The 17,368-nt window shown below is 39.7% G+C and overlaps 1 protein-coding gene across 1 annotated transcript in view; it reads right to left on the bottom strand.

The window, feature by feature from the left end:
- The window catches only part of LOC126983024 (nephrin-like), a 196,096-nt gene extending 181,815 nt beyond the window's left edge, over positions 1-14,281 (bottom strand). The window contains exon 1 of the mRNA XM_050835448.1: positions 14,248-14,281. Coding sequence (XP_050691405.1) covers positions 14,248-14,281 — 34 coding nt within the window. The remainder of the gene's footprint in view (positions 1-14,247) is intronic.
- Positions 14,282-17,368: the final 3,087 nt, after the last annotated feature.

Here is a 17,368-nt window from a genome sequence, read left to right as displayed (position 1 = left end):
CAAGTGAGAAAAATAAGAAAAAAATCCATCACTCACGCAAACCATTTCATAATATATGTCAACGCATTTGTGATCAGTTTATGAATCATCTATTTTTGCGGGTTTATATCATGGTAAAAATTTGGTCCGTCGCTGGTACACGGTAAAGCCACAAATTTGGCCCGTCGCTGCTACCGGGTTAAGAAGTCTTCTCTGTTTATTTTTCATTTATCTTTGAAGAAGCTGCTCCGACCTCAAGATGCAGACTTATTAGAACTGACGAGCATCAATATAGTTCTTGTTACGCATTTCTGATGATTAAAATGTTTACTTTTCTATATCTACCCTCGGTATCGTAATATTTTCAACTCACTTTCCTTTCCCATACTTTTTTTTTAACTCCTCGTATTTTCCTTCCTTCCAGCTCTTACCTCCTTGGAACTATTTATTTTGTTTTATTTTAAAGAACTTCATTTATATATTTATTTATACTTGCGAGAACGCATCTGATTTTCTCGGAACGTTTGCAAAATGACGAATATTTCACAGGATAGTTGGGAGGTCCTGTTAGTGACAGTTACTCGCAATGTCACATATACTTCTTAATTCTTTTTACGGGAATGCATTTGGATATCTCAGAAGGTTTGCAAGGCCACGAATATTTCACAAGATAGTTTGGAGCTGGCTTGGAGTTTGGTCTGAATTTGGAAAGTATTCGCAGTGTCACATAACTTCTTTTTAGGGGAATGCGTTATATTTCCTTTCAGGTTTGCAAAGTAACGAATATCTCACAAGATAGTTTGGAGCTGGTTTGGAGTTTGGTCTGTAGTTGGTAAGTATTCGCAGTGTCCCATAACTTCTTTTTTTAAGGGAATGCGTTATGTTTACTCAGGTTCGCAAAGTCACGAATATTTTCCAGGATAGTTTGGAGGCCGTTCCGCTGATAATTATTCGCTGTGGCCCGAAATTGACCTCTCTTTCGGCCACCTCTTTTGAATCTTTTTAGGAGCAGCGAGTAGCGGGCTTTTTTTTATTATTGTTTCCTTTTTTTAGTGCCCTTGATCTGTCTCCTTTGATGTAAAACAAAATATCTGAGGCCATGTTAGTAATTTACCGCAGTCATTTTTATCTTATTTCTTATTTTACGGGTTCACATTTAATTTTTCTCAGGTGGTTTGCGAAGTCACGAATATTTCTCAGAATACTTTGGGAGCCACGCTGGTGATTATTCGAGGTGTCATTTACGTGCATTTTTTTTTTTTAATTACGGAAACGATTCTCATTTTTTTCTTCTTGCGGAAATGGATTTATTTTTCTTAGGTTTGCAAAGTCACGAATGTTTCCCAGTTTAGTTTGGAGGCCACGCTGGTGATTATTCGGAGTGTCGTTTACATGCATTTATTTATTTTTCTTACGGGAACGATTTTGATTTTTTTTTTACGGGAACGATATTTTTTTTTTACGGGAACGATTTTTTTTTTTTACGGGAACGATTTTGATTTTTTTTTTTACGGGAACGATTTTGATTTTTTTTCTTACGGGAACGATTTTTTTTTTTTACGGGAACGATTTAGATTTTTTTTTCTTACGGGAACGATTTTGATTTTTCATCTTACGGGAACGATTTTGATTTTTTTTTACGGGAACGATTTTGATTTTTTTTTTTCTTACGGGAACGATTTAGATTTTTTCTCCTTACGGTAATGCATTTGATCTAGAAGGTTTGCAAAGTTATAAATATTTCCCAGGATAGTTTGGGGGCCATGTTTGTGATTATTCGGAGTGTCATGTCGAATATCCGCATGAGCCGCGACGCCATCCACGCGGCAACTGCTAAATCACCTTCAATAATTGGGGTGTGATTGGCCCACTGAGGAAGGGGGGGGGGGCAGGTGAGGGGGAGGAGGAAAGAGGGAGAGAGGAAGGGTAGAGGTCGTGTTGATTTAGAGAAATGATTAGTACACGTCCACTCTCTCTCTCTCTCTCTCTCTCTCTCTCTCTTAACACACACACACACACACACATATCAAACAGCATGCTCGAGGCAGTGCCCATTTAAGAAGAAAGGGAGGAAGGAAGAAAGGGAGTCGAGAAGAGAGGAAGGATGAAAGGTAGAACAGAAAAAAAAGGAAACTGGAAGGAAGGATGGAAGGACGGTTGGAAGGAAGGAAAATAAAGAAGAGCAGATGGAAGGAAGGAGTGATGGAATGGAAGAAAAATATACAGATGGAAGGAAGAGGAAAAGGGTGCAAGGAAGGGATTAAGAGTGGAAGGAGGGAGAGAAAATGTGATAAATGGAGTGCATGAATAAGTGAAGGTAGGAAGTAAGTTAATGAAAGAAAAAATGAGAGTCGAAGTAAGAAATGAAGGAAGGAAGAGAGGAAGAAAGTTAAGAAGAAAATAATAGTTGAAGTAATAGAGAAAGGAAGAAAGGGGAAATGAAATGGAAGGGGGAAGAGGGGAGGAAGATAAAGGAAGATAGAAGAGTTTAAGAACGATAATTAACCTCGGAGATAATTAAGGCCTTAGAATTGCTTTTGAAGACGGTGATTAAGAGTTTATGAGTTTATTTGCGGCTTTCTGCACACACACACACACACACACACACACACACACACACACACACACACACACACACACACACACACGATAGAAAAAAAACTTTCTTAATCAGAACTCCTTACCCCAAACAGTTAATTTACCTTCAGGGAAAAAAAAAAATTAAAACTAGGATAAAAAAAAAGATGAAAAAGGTTGATCATTAGGAAGTTAATTACACGCGCCCTTATTTACGTTCACTAATTTTCGCATCGCTTCCATTTTTTTTTCGTACGATCAGGGAATTTGACCAAGGAGGGGAGGGAGGAAGAACGGGGGGAGAGCTTCTGGAGTCGGAGCTGGTGGTCGGGGAGAGAAGGGGGAAACGAGAGAGAAAAAGGTGGCCAAGTAGATATGCAAGGAACAAAAAGTGAAAGAAAGGGTGATCAATTTAAGGTAATGAGAGAAAAGGTAGGACAGCCTAGCAAACAAACAGGTCGGTGAGGAGGAGGGGGCAAGGGGAGGATGGGAAAGGGAAGAGGGAGTGGATGGCAGTGGTAGGCAGGCAAAGTTTAATGATGCGACAGGGGGCAGAACTGAAGGCATGAGAAGCGTGGGTGGAGGGGGGTGGGTGGATGGGAGAAAGAATGGGTTGGTGGTGGATGGGAAAATGGGTGAATGGTGGAGGGAGAATAGATGGGTGGTAGAAGGTGGGAGAAATGTGGAGGTCAGTGGATGATGGGTGGGAGAATAAGTAAGTGGTGGGTAGGGGAATAAGTGGACGGTGAGGGAAAAATATTCAAGGGTGAACATGAGTGTTATGAGGAGGCAGAGGGCGTTAAGAGTGCGTGATAAAGAAGGGAGAAAGGTGTAGGGTAGGTATGTAGTTGGGTAGGTGGGTGCGTTGTGAGCCCGGACTGATTAGGTAGAAAGGTGAGAAAAAGTTTGATCGAAAAAAAAACCGGGAAGGGTGAAAGACTTAGAGAGCAAGGGGGGACGTGTGAAGACTTGTTTAGCCTCCCGCCGAGGTAAAAATTGGAGTCTGTAAAGAAAACGAGGGTATTAATTAACTTTTCGTACCTGTGACGCAAGGTGACGCGGCCCCAGGTGTGTTGCGTTATAACAAGGTGTACGAGGATGGCAGTGGAGGAGGGAGAGGAGGAGGAGGATGGGAGGAAGGAGAGAGGGACACAAAGAAGGAAAGAAAAAGTTAGGTGATAGGGCGCATGAATAAGGAGAGAGAGGGAGAGGGAATAAAGAGAGCAAGGGGAAATGAGGAAAAAGGTGGGGAAAAAGAGGTGTGGTTGGGGAATAACAGGTGCGAAAGAAAGGAGAAGAATATAAAAGAGGGAAAACAATAATACACAAAAAAAGGAAGGGAGGAAAAATGTGAGAAAATATGGTGTGAAAGAGGACAAGGAGAGGAGGGAGGGAAAGAAGTGGGGAAGAACGAGGAAGAAAGGGACAAAAGAGAATGAAAGAAAAAGTTAGGGAAGTGGACGAATGAATAGGGAGAGGGTAAAGGGAAAATACAGAGACCTTTGGGAAATGAGGAGAAATATGAAAGGCACGAAAGAAAGGATGAAAAGACAAAGGGGGACATTAGTACATAAATAGAGAAAGGGAGAAAATGTGTGAAAAAGTGATATGAAAGAAAAGATAAAAAAGGGCAAACAGGAAAAACAATAATACATAAAAAGAGAAAAGGAAGGAAATGGGAGAAGAAAAGAGGCGTGAAAGAAAGGATGAAAAAGGAAAGAATGGAATGAAAAAAATACATAAAGAGAAGGGGAGGTAAAATGTAGGAGAAAAAGGTGTGAAAGAAAGGATGAAAAAGGAAGAAAAAGGAAGAAAAAAAAACAAGGAGAAGAGGAGGAAAAATGTAAGAGAAAAAGGTGTGAAAGAAAGGATGAAAAAGAGTAAGGGGAAAACAATAACCTATGAAAAGAGGAAAATAAAAAAGTGGGAGTAAAAGACAACGTAAGAATGGAACTGAAAATGACAGAATGAAATGGAATATGGTGTGATGCAGGCAACGAAAAGGTACGGCGATGTAAAGACGGGAACTTTAATTTATTTTTCAACACCTGCTCCTCGCTTCCCTTTCAGTCACTCCTTTATGTTTAACCTTTCAACCTTTCCACGAAGCACGCTGATTAACACTTGACTGAGCTGTAAAGGTATGCTAGAGGGGACCTTGGTAACGAGCTGTCTCCTTTTCTCCTCCTTCAATAGTTCTTTTTAAATTATTAGGGGTGAAGCTAACATTATTTTTGGAGTCAGTGATGTTGTTTTCCTTACAGATCAGATGGATTCGGATAGACAGATGGACCAGCCTGAATGCTCTGAGAAAAGTAAAAAAACAAAAGAAAATGATTAGAAACAAAATATGTACCATGAATTTTATTGATTAAGGGTGAGGTTAACGTAATATCTGGAGTCAATTATACTGTTTACCTTATAGCTGAGATAGATTCAGATGGATAGACAGATCAACCTTAATGCTACAAGAGAAGGTAAAAAACTGATGATTAGAAAAAAAATGGATAGATAAAATATTTGCCATGAATTTTTATAAGACTATGGGTGAAGGTACCATAATCTTTGGGGTTAGTTATGCTGTTTCCCTTATAGTTCAGATGGATTCAGATGGGTAGATGGATCAGGTAGAGGGTAGGTAAGAAAATAATGATAAGGTATACAATAAACACGAGATAAAATATGTCCCATGAATTTCAGAGCGAGCGATCATAAATTCCCTGACAGTAGTAAATTGCTCTCATGCTTAATGAACTGACAACAATATAATAACGTATTTACAGGGAGCAAATAGAGCTAGTAAATACAAATGAATACTTGCACGGTCCTTTAAACACTTGAAAATAACAATAACAATAATAACTCAATTACAAAAAGCAAATATAGGAACTAAACATAAATCTGTACTCGCCCAGTCCTCAAGAAACACTTATCCTTACTTAACCTAATTACAGATAGCAAATATAGGCAGATAACGTAAAGCTATACTCGTTCAATCCTAAAAAAAATCACGTATTCTTGATGTTCTTCGAGATTGTATAAAGCGACAAAAAATATATATATAGGTATTAAACACACTTCTATCCTTGCTCAGATCTCAAAAAAACATGCAGGTATTACAAAACACTTTCGCTTCTCACATCAGCTATTTTTAAAGGTCAAAGAGGGGATCAATCAGGATCTAATGAGTTTTTTAGGTTCAGGGTACAGAGGATGGGTCAGACTACCACCAGGGTCATAACACTACTCCTGGAAATGCCCACCACTCCTACGAAAGCCTTGTCAAATATGTGTTCTTGGGCGGCGAAATGTCTTAAGCAACGACTCTTAATCTTGATGTCCCTTAGAGATTGTATTATGCGACGGAAGAATATCACCAGTAACCATAATTCTATACTCTCTCAATCCTCAACAACGCTTATTCTTGATGTCCCTTAGAGATTGTATAATGCGACGGAAGAATATCACCAGTAACCATAATTCTATACTCTCTCAATCCTCAACAACGCTTATTCTTGATGTCCCTTAGAGATTGTATAATGCGACGGAAGAATATCAGCGGTAACCATAATTCTATACTCTCTCAATCCTCAACAACGCTTATTCTTGACGTCCCTTAGAGATTGTATTATGTGACGGGAGAATATCAGCGGTAACCATAATTCTATACTCTCTCAATCCTCAACAACGCTTATTCTTGATGTCCCTTAGAGATTGTATAATGCGACGGGAGAATATCACCAGTAACCATAATTCTATACTCTCTCAATCCTCAACAACGCCTATTATTCTTGACGTCCCTTAGAGATTGTATAATGCGACGGAAGAATATCACCAGTAACCATAACTCTATACTCTCTCAATCCTCAACAACGCTTATTCTTGATGTCCTCCGAAATTGTATGATGCGACGGGGAAATTACCTGTGCGCGTGGATGTACAGGTATTCTTAGACACGATCGCCGGCCTACTAAATCACCCTCCGCCCGAACGCTTTATGCAGAGTCACGGCGCGGCGGACTGTAATAGGCGGTCGTAAAGTTCCCGGCTGGTACAGAGTTTATTAGCACGCCGCGGAGGAACGCCAGCGCCCTCTAGTCTGCCATTTTCACTTCCCTTCATACCTCCTTTTTTGACTCTCATTTGGCGTCCCTTTCTTTTTCTGGTATATTATTTTCCGGCATTGTTCTTTTCCTTTTTTCTTTAACATCTCCTCTTCCCTTTTTATCCTGTTATTTTCACTCACTCTATTTACTTCATATTTTCCTTTCTTTTGACTTCCCTTCCTTCTTTTGGATATTATTGTTTTCCTCTTTTGTCCTTTTCCTCGTTTCTTTCATTCCTCTTTTTTCATCTCCCTGTATAGTGCAGTTTTTCTCCTCTGACTTATTTTTCGTTTCTTTCACACTTCTTTTTCCCACTTTCGTCCAATTTATCCTGTCATTTTCACTCCATTCTTACCTCCTCTTTTCCTCTCACACAAACTCCCGTCCTCCTTTTGTATATCACGGCTTTCTTTTTCTCATTTTTCTCCTTTCTTTCACACCTCTTTTTCCCACTTTTTATCATTTCCCTTCTCAATATTTCCACCACCCTTAAATTTTCCATTCGTCCTCTCACCAAATGCTTTCTCTTCCTCTCCTCCCCCTGGTCTCCTTCCCCCTAGTCACCTATCCGTTTTTAATGTTTCGATAAAATATGAGAAAAAAGAGATGATGGTATAGTTTGTTTACCTTTCACTACCAAAAACCAGCAGTTCTATAGAAAAAGAAGAGTTCATCAGATTCACTACTTAAGTTTCATTACAAATGGATATATATTTACAATGATGCTTTATTACTAGTCTGAAGCTACTACTGCTACTGCTACTACTACTACTACTACTACTACTACTACTACGCAAACTCCCCACCCATCAATAACATCAATACTATTAACTCTACTTAATTTGATGTGGCTCAGTGTGCAGCCAATCAGATATTTTCAATCATGGCTCTCAAGTATCGGCCAATCGATGTTCTGCTGGTCAAGGTCCCCCCCCCCCACCACCACCCCATGCCAAACCTTCCCTACCAGTCCCTTCCTCCTTCCAAACCAATCCCTCCCCCCACTACTCCCCATTCCAAACCTTCCCTCCAATCACTCCTCCGCGACCTGACTTCAATGTTATCGGTTTTGCTTCCTTTTATTTACCCACAAGCCAAAATTCCTCGTCCAAAATCTCTCTCTCTCTCTCAGTTGTGTCCCCCGATCTTATCTTTTTTTCTTTGTTCAGCTTCCAAATTTGTTTCCTCTCAGCTTCCCCTTTTCAATTTATTATTTTCTTTCTTTTCTCCCTCTCGCATCCGCCTGCGCGTAAAATTTTCCCTTTCGTTCTCGATCCACCGTTTTTCCTCTTCTTTTTTTTTTAATCCACGTTATTTTCCTCTGCAAATTTTTACCGTCTTAATATTTTCTATTGAAATTAGGAGTAAAAATTGTCGTCGTGTGTTTTCCCTTTACCGGATTTTCGTTCTTAAAGTTTGCTCTTAAAAATCCCTTGTCCCCTAAGTTTGAGAGAGAGAGAGAGAGAGAGAGAGAGAGTGTAGTGTGTGTGTGGGGGGGAGTCAGCCCCAAACAAACAGGTCGGGATGAACCTTCAATCTCCCATTCCCTCACCTAATCCCGCAGACAGCGTCCACATTACGTCTCCGGCTCGCCTCTCGCGGCCTCTTTTGTGTACAGTGGGAGCATCAAGAGGAAAAACAGATGTCCGCTGTGTTTGAAGAAGAGGGAGAAGCACTCACAGATTTAGAGAGTATTTCGCTACAGCAGTGGAGAAAATGCAAAATAAGTAAAATACGTCTTAAATTTAGCACTGCATGGATTGGTCTAAGCATTTACTATCGCGTCTTACTTACTGTGGATTTATAAACTTAGTGTTAAAGATTATTACACTGATTTTTTTCTTAGTGACATCAGATAAAATAACATGATTTCACATTTGTCATAATATACGATATGAACAATATAGTTAAAAGCTGAATAATTAAACGCGACTCTTCAGTAGGATTTTGTCTCTCTTGGAATTGTGTTCAAGTCACACCCTAAGTAGCGATAATGAGTAGCTTCTTTATTCTTGATTTTTATTCTATCTTATTGCGACTTTGAAAATGGCAGCTTTAATAAGGATCCATTTTTTCGTTTCATTTTAGTGATTAGAATTTACATAAAAAATACTTGTCTATAGGTGATCAATTTTCTATTTTTATATTTTTAGAGGGCTCGAAGAAAACCATTAATCTTATACTGTAAATAAAATATAAGCCTTAATGAAAGAAAAAATGGGTGAGTATTTTTCTTTTTTCGTCTCCAGGTAATTGCCATCGTTAATTAGTTACCTGAGACCCATTACCTGTCCTACACAACGTACCCAATTGGCCATATTTTTTTTACATCTCATTCCCTCTTTCTCCGTATCTACCTATCTATCTATCTATCTATCTATCTGTCTCTCTTAACATACGAACAAAACAATAACAAACATACATTTCCATTTTCTCAACCTCTTTCAATTTAACCACAGAACTAAAGCAAAATGTAACTCCGAAAAACAATTTCCATCTAATGACCAACTTCTTTCTTCGACGACTTTATCAACAGATCCGCATCCCCTCTCTCTCCCGTTTTCTTTCTTAGTCAACAGTAGGGGGAGTCTTAAGCCTGTTTCCCTGCTAAGCCCAGACCCTCTACAGGACAAAGATGGATGGACAAAGCCCGGCGTATCTATGGACGGGAAAAAAGGAGAGGAAAACACGGAGAATGGAAAGATAAAACGTGAATGGGGCTTTTGTGTTGTTATCGTGCCGCCGACAGGAATAATAATGATCGTGAGGGTTTTAATAAGTGAAGTAGTAGTAGTAGTAGTAGTAGTAGTAGTAGTAGTAGTAGTAGTATTTGCAATAGTAGCAACATTAGCAAGATAATCACCACAAGCATTAGCAATATAAATAAAAATAGGTGTTTGAAGTAGAAGTATAACTAGAAAAAAATAAATAATAATACAAAACAAAAGCAGTAAGAAAGATATAGATGGAAGAAAGCTAGAGAGAGCCAGAGAGGTAAATAAAGAGGAAAGAAATAACGAAGAATAACGAGAAAGAGAGAAAGCGGGAGAGAACGAGAGAGCAAGACCGAAACAGCAAGACTCAGAAAAAAGAGGAAGAAAAAAAAGGAGGAAAGAAAGAACCGCAAAATAAAAGTAAGATAAGCCAGGAAATTGCCTAACCGCGAAGGCAATACACGGGAAAAGGATAAAGGGAAAGGAGAGAAAAGAATAAGACAAGGAAAAAAGAGCCACTTCTATAAGATAACCACAGAGAGAGACCACACACACACACACACACACAGACACCCACACACGATAAAAGACATAGAGAACAAAACGAAAGAAAAAGAAAACGGAAAGAAATCGAAAAAAGGAGATATGAGAAACGGAGCGAGGGGAAAGGAGAGAAAGAGAAGAAGAAGAGGAGGAGGAGGAGGAAGTGGAGAACGGGTGGTATAAAAGGAAATAACCAGCATAGAAGAAACAAGAGAAGAAGCAGCCTCAATCTATTCGCTCTTTCATGCCACAGCGCCGGAACTCAGCCAAAGGAATCGGCGGCCACAAGCTCCTGGCGACACTGCGATACCAAACCATTTTTACGAACGAACCAAAGCAATGACGGGAAAGGAGAGAAGGAGAGAGAAAGGAGGAGAGGGAGAGAGAAGGGAACGGAAGGAAGGATGATGGCAGAGAGGGAGGGAGGATGGGAGAGAAGGAGGAAAGCAAGGGAGGGAGAGAAATGGTAAGGAGAGGAATGGAAGGAGTTGCGTGGAAAAGGAGCCCGAGCAAATGAATGCTTGAGGATAGAAAGGGGAATAGGGAAGAGGAGGTGAAGTGAATCAAGGAAGAGGAGGAGGAGGAGGAAGAGGAGGAGGAGGAGGAGGAGAAGGAGGAGGAGGAGAACGACGACGACAAAGAAGAGAAAAAAGATCAGAGGAAAAGAGATCCTATCAACGATCCTGCGTCCACACACACACACACACACACACACACACACACACACACACACACACACACACACACAGCACCCCCTCCCCTTCCCCCCCCCTCCACACACGCAGCCGGCAGCCCCAAACATTCAAAGCCAAGCAAAGAGATGAACGCGTGCAATCCTTTATCCATTCCCTCCTGAGATTGCAGCCAACCCTTTGGGGCAGCCAGCTTTTTTCTCTTGTTTTCCCTTCATCTGCAGAAAAAGAAAACAAGAAAGAGGAGGGTATTCGGCCGAGGAGAAAAATCCCAGTCACGAGCCGAGCTAATACGTGTGCCAAAAGTGTTGCAGCGCCACCTGGTGTTGCGTCGGGGAAGCTTAACTTGATCACCTGAAACAGCGAGGGCCGGGCAGGAGGCGCGGGAGGTGGACATGCATCACGAGGAGGCGAGGTGGCAATACTAAGCCAAAGAAACAAACAACAAAAAATAAAGCAAATTCCAAACCAACAAAGGTAAAACAAAGAAATATATACTTGAGTAAATAGTGAAATATAAAACCAATTCGAAAAACCTAGCACAAGGAAAGAAAGAAAAATGATAACCAGTTCGAACGTAAAACAGGAAACAGATTACATAAATAAATAAATAAATTGATCCCTCTTTCGGCCACCTCTTTTGATTCTTTTTAGGAGCAGCGAGTAGCGGGCTTTTTTTTTTATTATTGTTTCCTTTTTTTTTGTGCCCTTGAGCTGTCTCCTTTGTTGTAAAAAAAACAAAAAACAGCAGAGTAAAGTAAAACAGAAAACCTAGTACACCGGTAAATAAAGCAAACTATAAACCAATTCGCATGTGAAACGGGAAAAATATAAAGGTAAATAGAGCAGAATATAGACCAATGGGGAAGGCGGTGGCTGAGTGGTTAGTGTGCCGGCCCCGCATTCGACGCGTTGCGGAGGATGCGGGTTCGAATCCGCCGCTACCACCTGGGATTTTTCAGTCACCGCCGAGTGGCCTAAGAGACTACCCACATGCTGTCCTGAAGACCACCCATCAGCCCGGACTCTAGAAGCTGTGCAAGTGAAATCAGGAATGAGCTCTGGGGGGCAGCATGAACCAAGAATAATGGCTCCACTATAAACAATTGCCTGCGCCATGAAGGGCTCGGGCCGACCATCAGGCCCCTAAGGAATAGCCTACCGGCGCTATAGGCCATATTTAAAAAAAAAAAAAAAAAAAAAAAAAAAAAAAAAAAAGTAAAATTGAAAACACACAACGCACAAATAAAGGAAAATGCAGACCAACTCGAAAACGAAACAAATGTCAATAAAGAAAATTTCAGCCAAATGGAAAGCAAATCAGAACAGTACAAAAATACAGAAAAAAAAAGCCAATTCCAAAGTAAAACATAAAACAAAGTCCATAACCCAAATGTTTCTGAATGCAATAAAGTAATAACAAAAATATACATACAGACTTCAAGGGTAAAACGCTGCACAATTTGGTAAGACAGAAAAAAAAGACAAAATTCATAAAAAAAAAAAAATCATTAAACAGAAAATGAAATATACGTGAATCAGCAATATACTAACGAAGAAGCCATTGAAGTAGCGATGTGTAAGATTTATAAGAAAATGAAAATGAGGAACAGGAAGGAAACGAAGATAAAGAGTGAAAGAAAAATGATTAGGGTTGATAGACTGTAAAGTGGAACGAAGTGGAAGAAGAAGAAGAAAAGAAAAAGAAGAGGGAGGAGGAGGAGGAAAAGGAAAAAGGAGGAAGAGGATGAAGAAGAGAAAGGGAAGAAGGAGGAGGAGGAGGAGGAGGAGAAAGATAGGGATTAAGAGAGATGAGGAAAATAATGAAAATAATAACAGGTGTAGGAAGAACATCACGTGAAGAGAAAGTGAAGAAAGGCCAACTAGAGAGGGAAAGGAGAAGGAAGAAGAGATGGACGAAAATGATGAGAAAACAGAAAAGTGTTATGAAGGAGGAGAGGAAAATAACACATAACTCAACTTTAGTGGAATCCAACCTGAGAAGAGGAGTCGGAAACGGACGACGAGCAGGAGGAGAAAGAGGAGGAGCTCGAGGAAGAGGAGGAGGAAGAAGAGGACTCGGAAACGGAGGACGACGAGGAGGAGAAAGAGAAGGAGGTCGACGAAGAGGAGGAGGAAGAAGAGGAGTCAGAAAAGGAGGACGACGAGGAGGAGAAAGAGCAGGAGGTCGAGGAAGAGGAGGAGGAAGAAGAGGAGTCAGAAAAGGAGGAAGAAGAGGAGTCAGAAAAGGAGGAAGACGAGGAGGAGAAAGAGGAGGAGGTCGAGGAAGAGGAGGAGGAAGAGGAGGAGGAGGAGAAAGAGGAGGAGGTCGAGGAAGAGGAGGAGGAAGAGGAGGAGGAGGAGGAGGAAGACTGAGGCAAATAATGATGACCTTGCCAGCCTGGGTCATCAGATAAAGTACGGTTTGCGAGGAGGAGGCGAGAAGGACAAAGGGAGCGAGACCCCAAAGGAAATTGTGCGAACGTTAGTACAATCCAAGAGAAGAGAGAGAGAGACCGAGACCGAGAGAGAGACCGAGAGCGAGAGCGAGAAGGCAGAGGAGGGTTTCTAAAATACAATGAAGTGGAAATAATCTAGTTCAGGGAATATTACTTTGTTTTTAATCTTCTTCGTCTGTCTCTTCTTTTTCCGAGTATTGGAGAATCAGAAGTAAGGAGAGAGAGAGAGAGAGAGAGAGAGAGAGAGAGAGAGAGAGAGAGAGAGAGAGAGAGAGAGAGAGAGAGAGAGAGAGAGAGAGAGAGAGAGAGAGAGAGAGAGAGAGAGAGAGAGAGAGAGAGAGAGAGAGAGAGAGAGAGAGAGAGAGAGAGAGAGAGAGAGAGAGAGAGAGAGAGAGAGAGAACGCATATACCGGGAAGAAGGGGAACGAATGAAGGAAGGAAGGTGACGTAGAAAATGATGGATTAAAAGTGACCGAAGAGGAAACGATGAAGAACTGGTGAATAGGAAAATAGTGTAGTATTGTAAAAGTATGTTCCCCACCTCCACCCCCCACCCCCCGACGCCCCGCCCATCCACCCACACATTTCTAGACGGTAAACAAGATACATTCATAAAAGCTTCATTCCCACCACAAACACATCCAACACAACAACAACAACAACAACAACAACAACAACAACTAGCTTCATTATTTTTGAGATGTGAAAGGAGATGAAGCGGAAAGGAAGAGGAGATGAGGGAGGGGATTAGAAGGAGGGGAGGGGAAGTAGAGGGGAAGATGAAGAGGGGGGGGAGGGAAGGTGGCGGCGATTGGTTCAGATTATCGAGGTTGTCAACAGTGATCGCGAGATGCCCTTGGACTTTTTTAATTAATATATATGAAAAACAGATTAGGTAATATTTTTTTTGGCCTAATTTTTCCCATCATTTCTTTAGGTCCTTGTCATAATTTTCTTCCTTTTCCGTTTCCTTTTTGCTTTCTTCCTTTACCTTTCTTGTCCCTTTTTACATTTTTTTTATTACTTTTCAAAATACTGTTTCTTGGCGATTGATAAGTTTCGGGTTTCGTTTATACTAATACTGCACAACTTTATAATGTATTAATTCGTTATTCTAAGACGCATATCAGTTAAGACGTCATATTAGTGTTAAAAGGAGTTTCGGGTGATCGTGTACCTGTGTTGACGTAGCCCAGGTGTAAATTAAGCATCTGGAGCGCCTTGGGTCACACGGGTCATTCTTCTCGTCAATACACCACCTCCTCCCTTCCCTGTAGCACCCTTCCTCCTCCTTCTCCTCCACTCCTCTTCCCTCCTGTCACTCCTCGCACCCTTCCTCCTCCTCCTCTGCCACTCCCCTTCCCTCCTTTCACCCCCTCTTAAGTCCTTTCACCTCCTCTCTCACCTTTACGAGACCTACCACCTCATACTCTTTCTTCCACTCACTCTTATCTTACCTCTGTGTAGTTTATCGCCTCTTATCACCTCTTACTAATTACTTTCGATCGCCATTTCGACACGACACATGATAAGAGAAAAAGCACGACCTCTATTTTCCTTTTACTTCTCCTCTTACTCCTCCGTCTTTACCCCTTCCACCTTTACCTCCTTCTTCTCTCCTTTAGTCCCTCTTTCCCTCCTCTTCTTATCACTCTTAAAACCCCGTCCCCGTCCCCCTTATCCCCTTATCTCCTCCCTCTCCTCATCATAACACGACCCTCTTGATATCGAACCCTCTAAAGCTACTTATCTTCCTCTTCTTCCCTCTTATATACTTCCTGCCTTCCTCTTACTCTACCTGCAGGCTCTTAAAACTTACTCTCCACTCCTTTCGTTTATTTTCTTATTTTACATTTTTCTCTCCATTTCTGTTTTTTCTCTTTTTTTCTTTGTTTTTTAATTTTTTTACCTTCCTCTTAATCTGCCTGCAAGCTCTTAAAACTCCCTCTCCTCCTCCTGTCGCTTATTTTCTAATTTTACATTTTTTTCTCTTCATTTCGTTTTTTCTATTTTTCCTTTTTTTTTTTTTTTTTTTTTTTTTTTTCCTCTTGCTACACGCAGCCTCCTCGCAATCCTCTCCCTTCCTTCGTATTGTTTCTCTTACTTTATTTTATTTCTCTTTGTTTTCTCTCACAATTTTCACTCTTTTCTTCCTTTTATTTTATTTCTCACCATTTTCTTTTCGACAACTCCTTTTTTTCTCTTCCTTCACTAACGAACATGACACGGCCCTCTTGTTTGCCTCTTTCTCCCTTTTCTTATGTTCCTCTTACTCTTAGCCTCTTAGCCCACTACTTCTCTTACTTCCTCTTATTTCACTCACTAACATGACACGATCCTCATTCCTGACCCAACACATCTTTAATTTCCTTTTACTTCTCCTCATCTTCCTCTTACTGTTATCTATCACCTCATCACAGGTTCCTCTTACTGTAATCTCAACACTTATTACTTCCTCTTACATTATTAAATACTCGACCTTAAAGATTCTGACTCCAACACCTCTTATTTTCCTCTTACTTCCTTTCATCCTCCTCTTACCTTCCTCTTACACTTATCCATCACCATCTCATTCCTTCACTCACTCTTACGACACTCATAATCCTCTAATTATTCTTTTTTTCCCTCTAACAGTCTAACTCTCCTCTTAACCTCCTCTTGGCCCACCACACCACTCAAACAACCTCTGGGCCTCTTACGTCAATTTTTCTTCGTCCTTTTTTTTCATTCCTGTATTTTCTTTGTATTCTCTTTTTTTATAGCTTTTTTAACTTTTCTTTTTTTCTTCCGTTTCCTCTTACTTCGCATTTTTTTATCTTCTCTTCTGTTTTTTTTTAATCTCTTCTGCTTTGTTTTCGTTCTCACTTTAATTGTTTTTATCTTCCTCTCCGTTTTTTTACTTTTTAATATCTTTCTGTTTTCTCTCCTCCAATATTTTTTCCTTTTATTCTCTTCCTTTACCTTATTTTCTCTTCTTTCCGTTCTTTTCCCTTACTTTCCTTTCTCCCTCTTCCGCTGTGTTATTTTTCCTTCTATCTCTACTCCTCTTCCACTTTCCTTTTCCTCTCCCTTGTTTTCCTTCTTTTCCGTCCGATCGTAAAATCATTCGAGACCTGAAAGTCATTGACACCGATTCAGCGATCCAGGTTCCAGGCACATTTATATTAATCGTCTCCATTAAGTGCATATTCCGTCTCTTTATGGGCGTGCAATTAACTGATTACATGCACAGTTATATCTTTTAGGGTCGGCGATACGGCGTTCACAAGGTTTCAGGCTCGCTTTAATTGGGTCGTCCATCACTTAGAAAAAAAAGGAAATATATAGATAGCTTTTCTATGTTTGCACAGAAAATACTTATTGCGAGATAAAAGAATGGGAGCAAAATAAGGAAATAAATAAAAAACAGAAACGTGATAAATGAAAAACATGTAGAAAAAAAGTTGCAGGTAAAATAAAAGACTAACAGAATAAGGAAAATAAATAAAAAATAATAAAGAATAAAAAAATAATAAGGAATAATAATGAGAATGTGTTGAAAATTAAAAGGGAAGAGCAAGAAAGAATATCGATGAATAAAATCAGAAATGTGAAAGGTGAAAACATATATAAAATGAGTTGCTGGTAAAATAAAAGACTAACACAATAAATAAAATAAATAAAGAATAATAGAGCAAATAATAAAGTACAATAAAAAATGATAAATATAATAAATGTTGAAAATTAAAAAAAATGAGCGCAAAAAAAAAAGAATAAAACCAGGAATGTGACAGATGAAAAACACGAAAAAAAAAAAGATTGCGGGTAAAATAAAAGTAATACAATAAAGGTGAAAGTAGTATTCCAGCTAAAAAAAAAAGAAAGAAAAAAGAATTCCCCAAAATGGTAGAGTGAAAGAAAGAACGAGTGGTAACGTAAAAAATCATAAATGTCACGCAGCCAAAGAGAGAAGAACGTAAAAATGAATTAAAAAAGTGAGCGAAAGAGAAAAAATGTGTTCTAAAAATAATGAACAGAAAAGGAAAAAGACAAACATTGCATTGAAAAGCGTGAAAAAAGAATAAAAATATGCCTTGGAAAAATGGCACAATTATGCTTTGAAAACTGATGATGTAGAAATTAAAAACATGAAAAAATATACATTGAAGATAATGAACATAGAAAAAAGACTCTATATGGGAAAAAAAAGTGGAAAAATGAGTAAAAAATGAAGTCTTACAAATAAAAAGTGTTGGAAAAAGTCTTCAGTAAAAGAAAAAAAAAAGGAAACACTCCACGAATATGAATAAAAGAGCACG

The sequence above is a fragment of the Eriocheir sinensis genome, chromosome 5, assembly GCF_024679095.1.
Source record: "Eriocheir sinensis breed Jianghai 21 chromosome 5, ASM2467909v1, whole genome shotgun sequence".
Lineage (NCBI taxonomy): Eukaryota > Metazoa > Arthropoda > Malacostraca > Decapoda > Varunidae > Eriocheir > Eriocheir sinensis.
The sequence above is the reverse complement of the archived record's forward strand: the minus strand, read 5'-3'. Positions and strand labels throughout refer to the sequence as shown.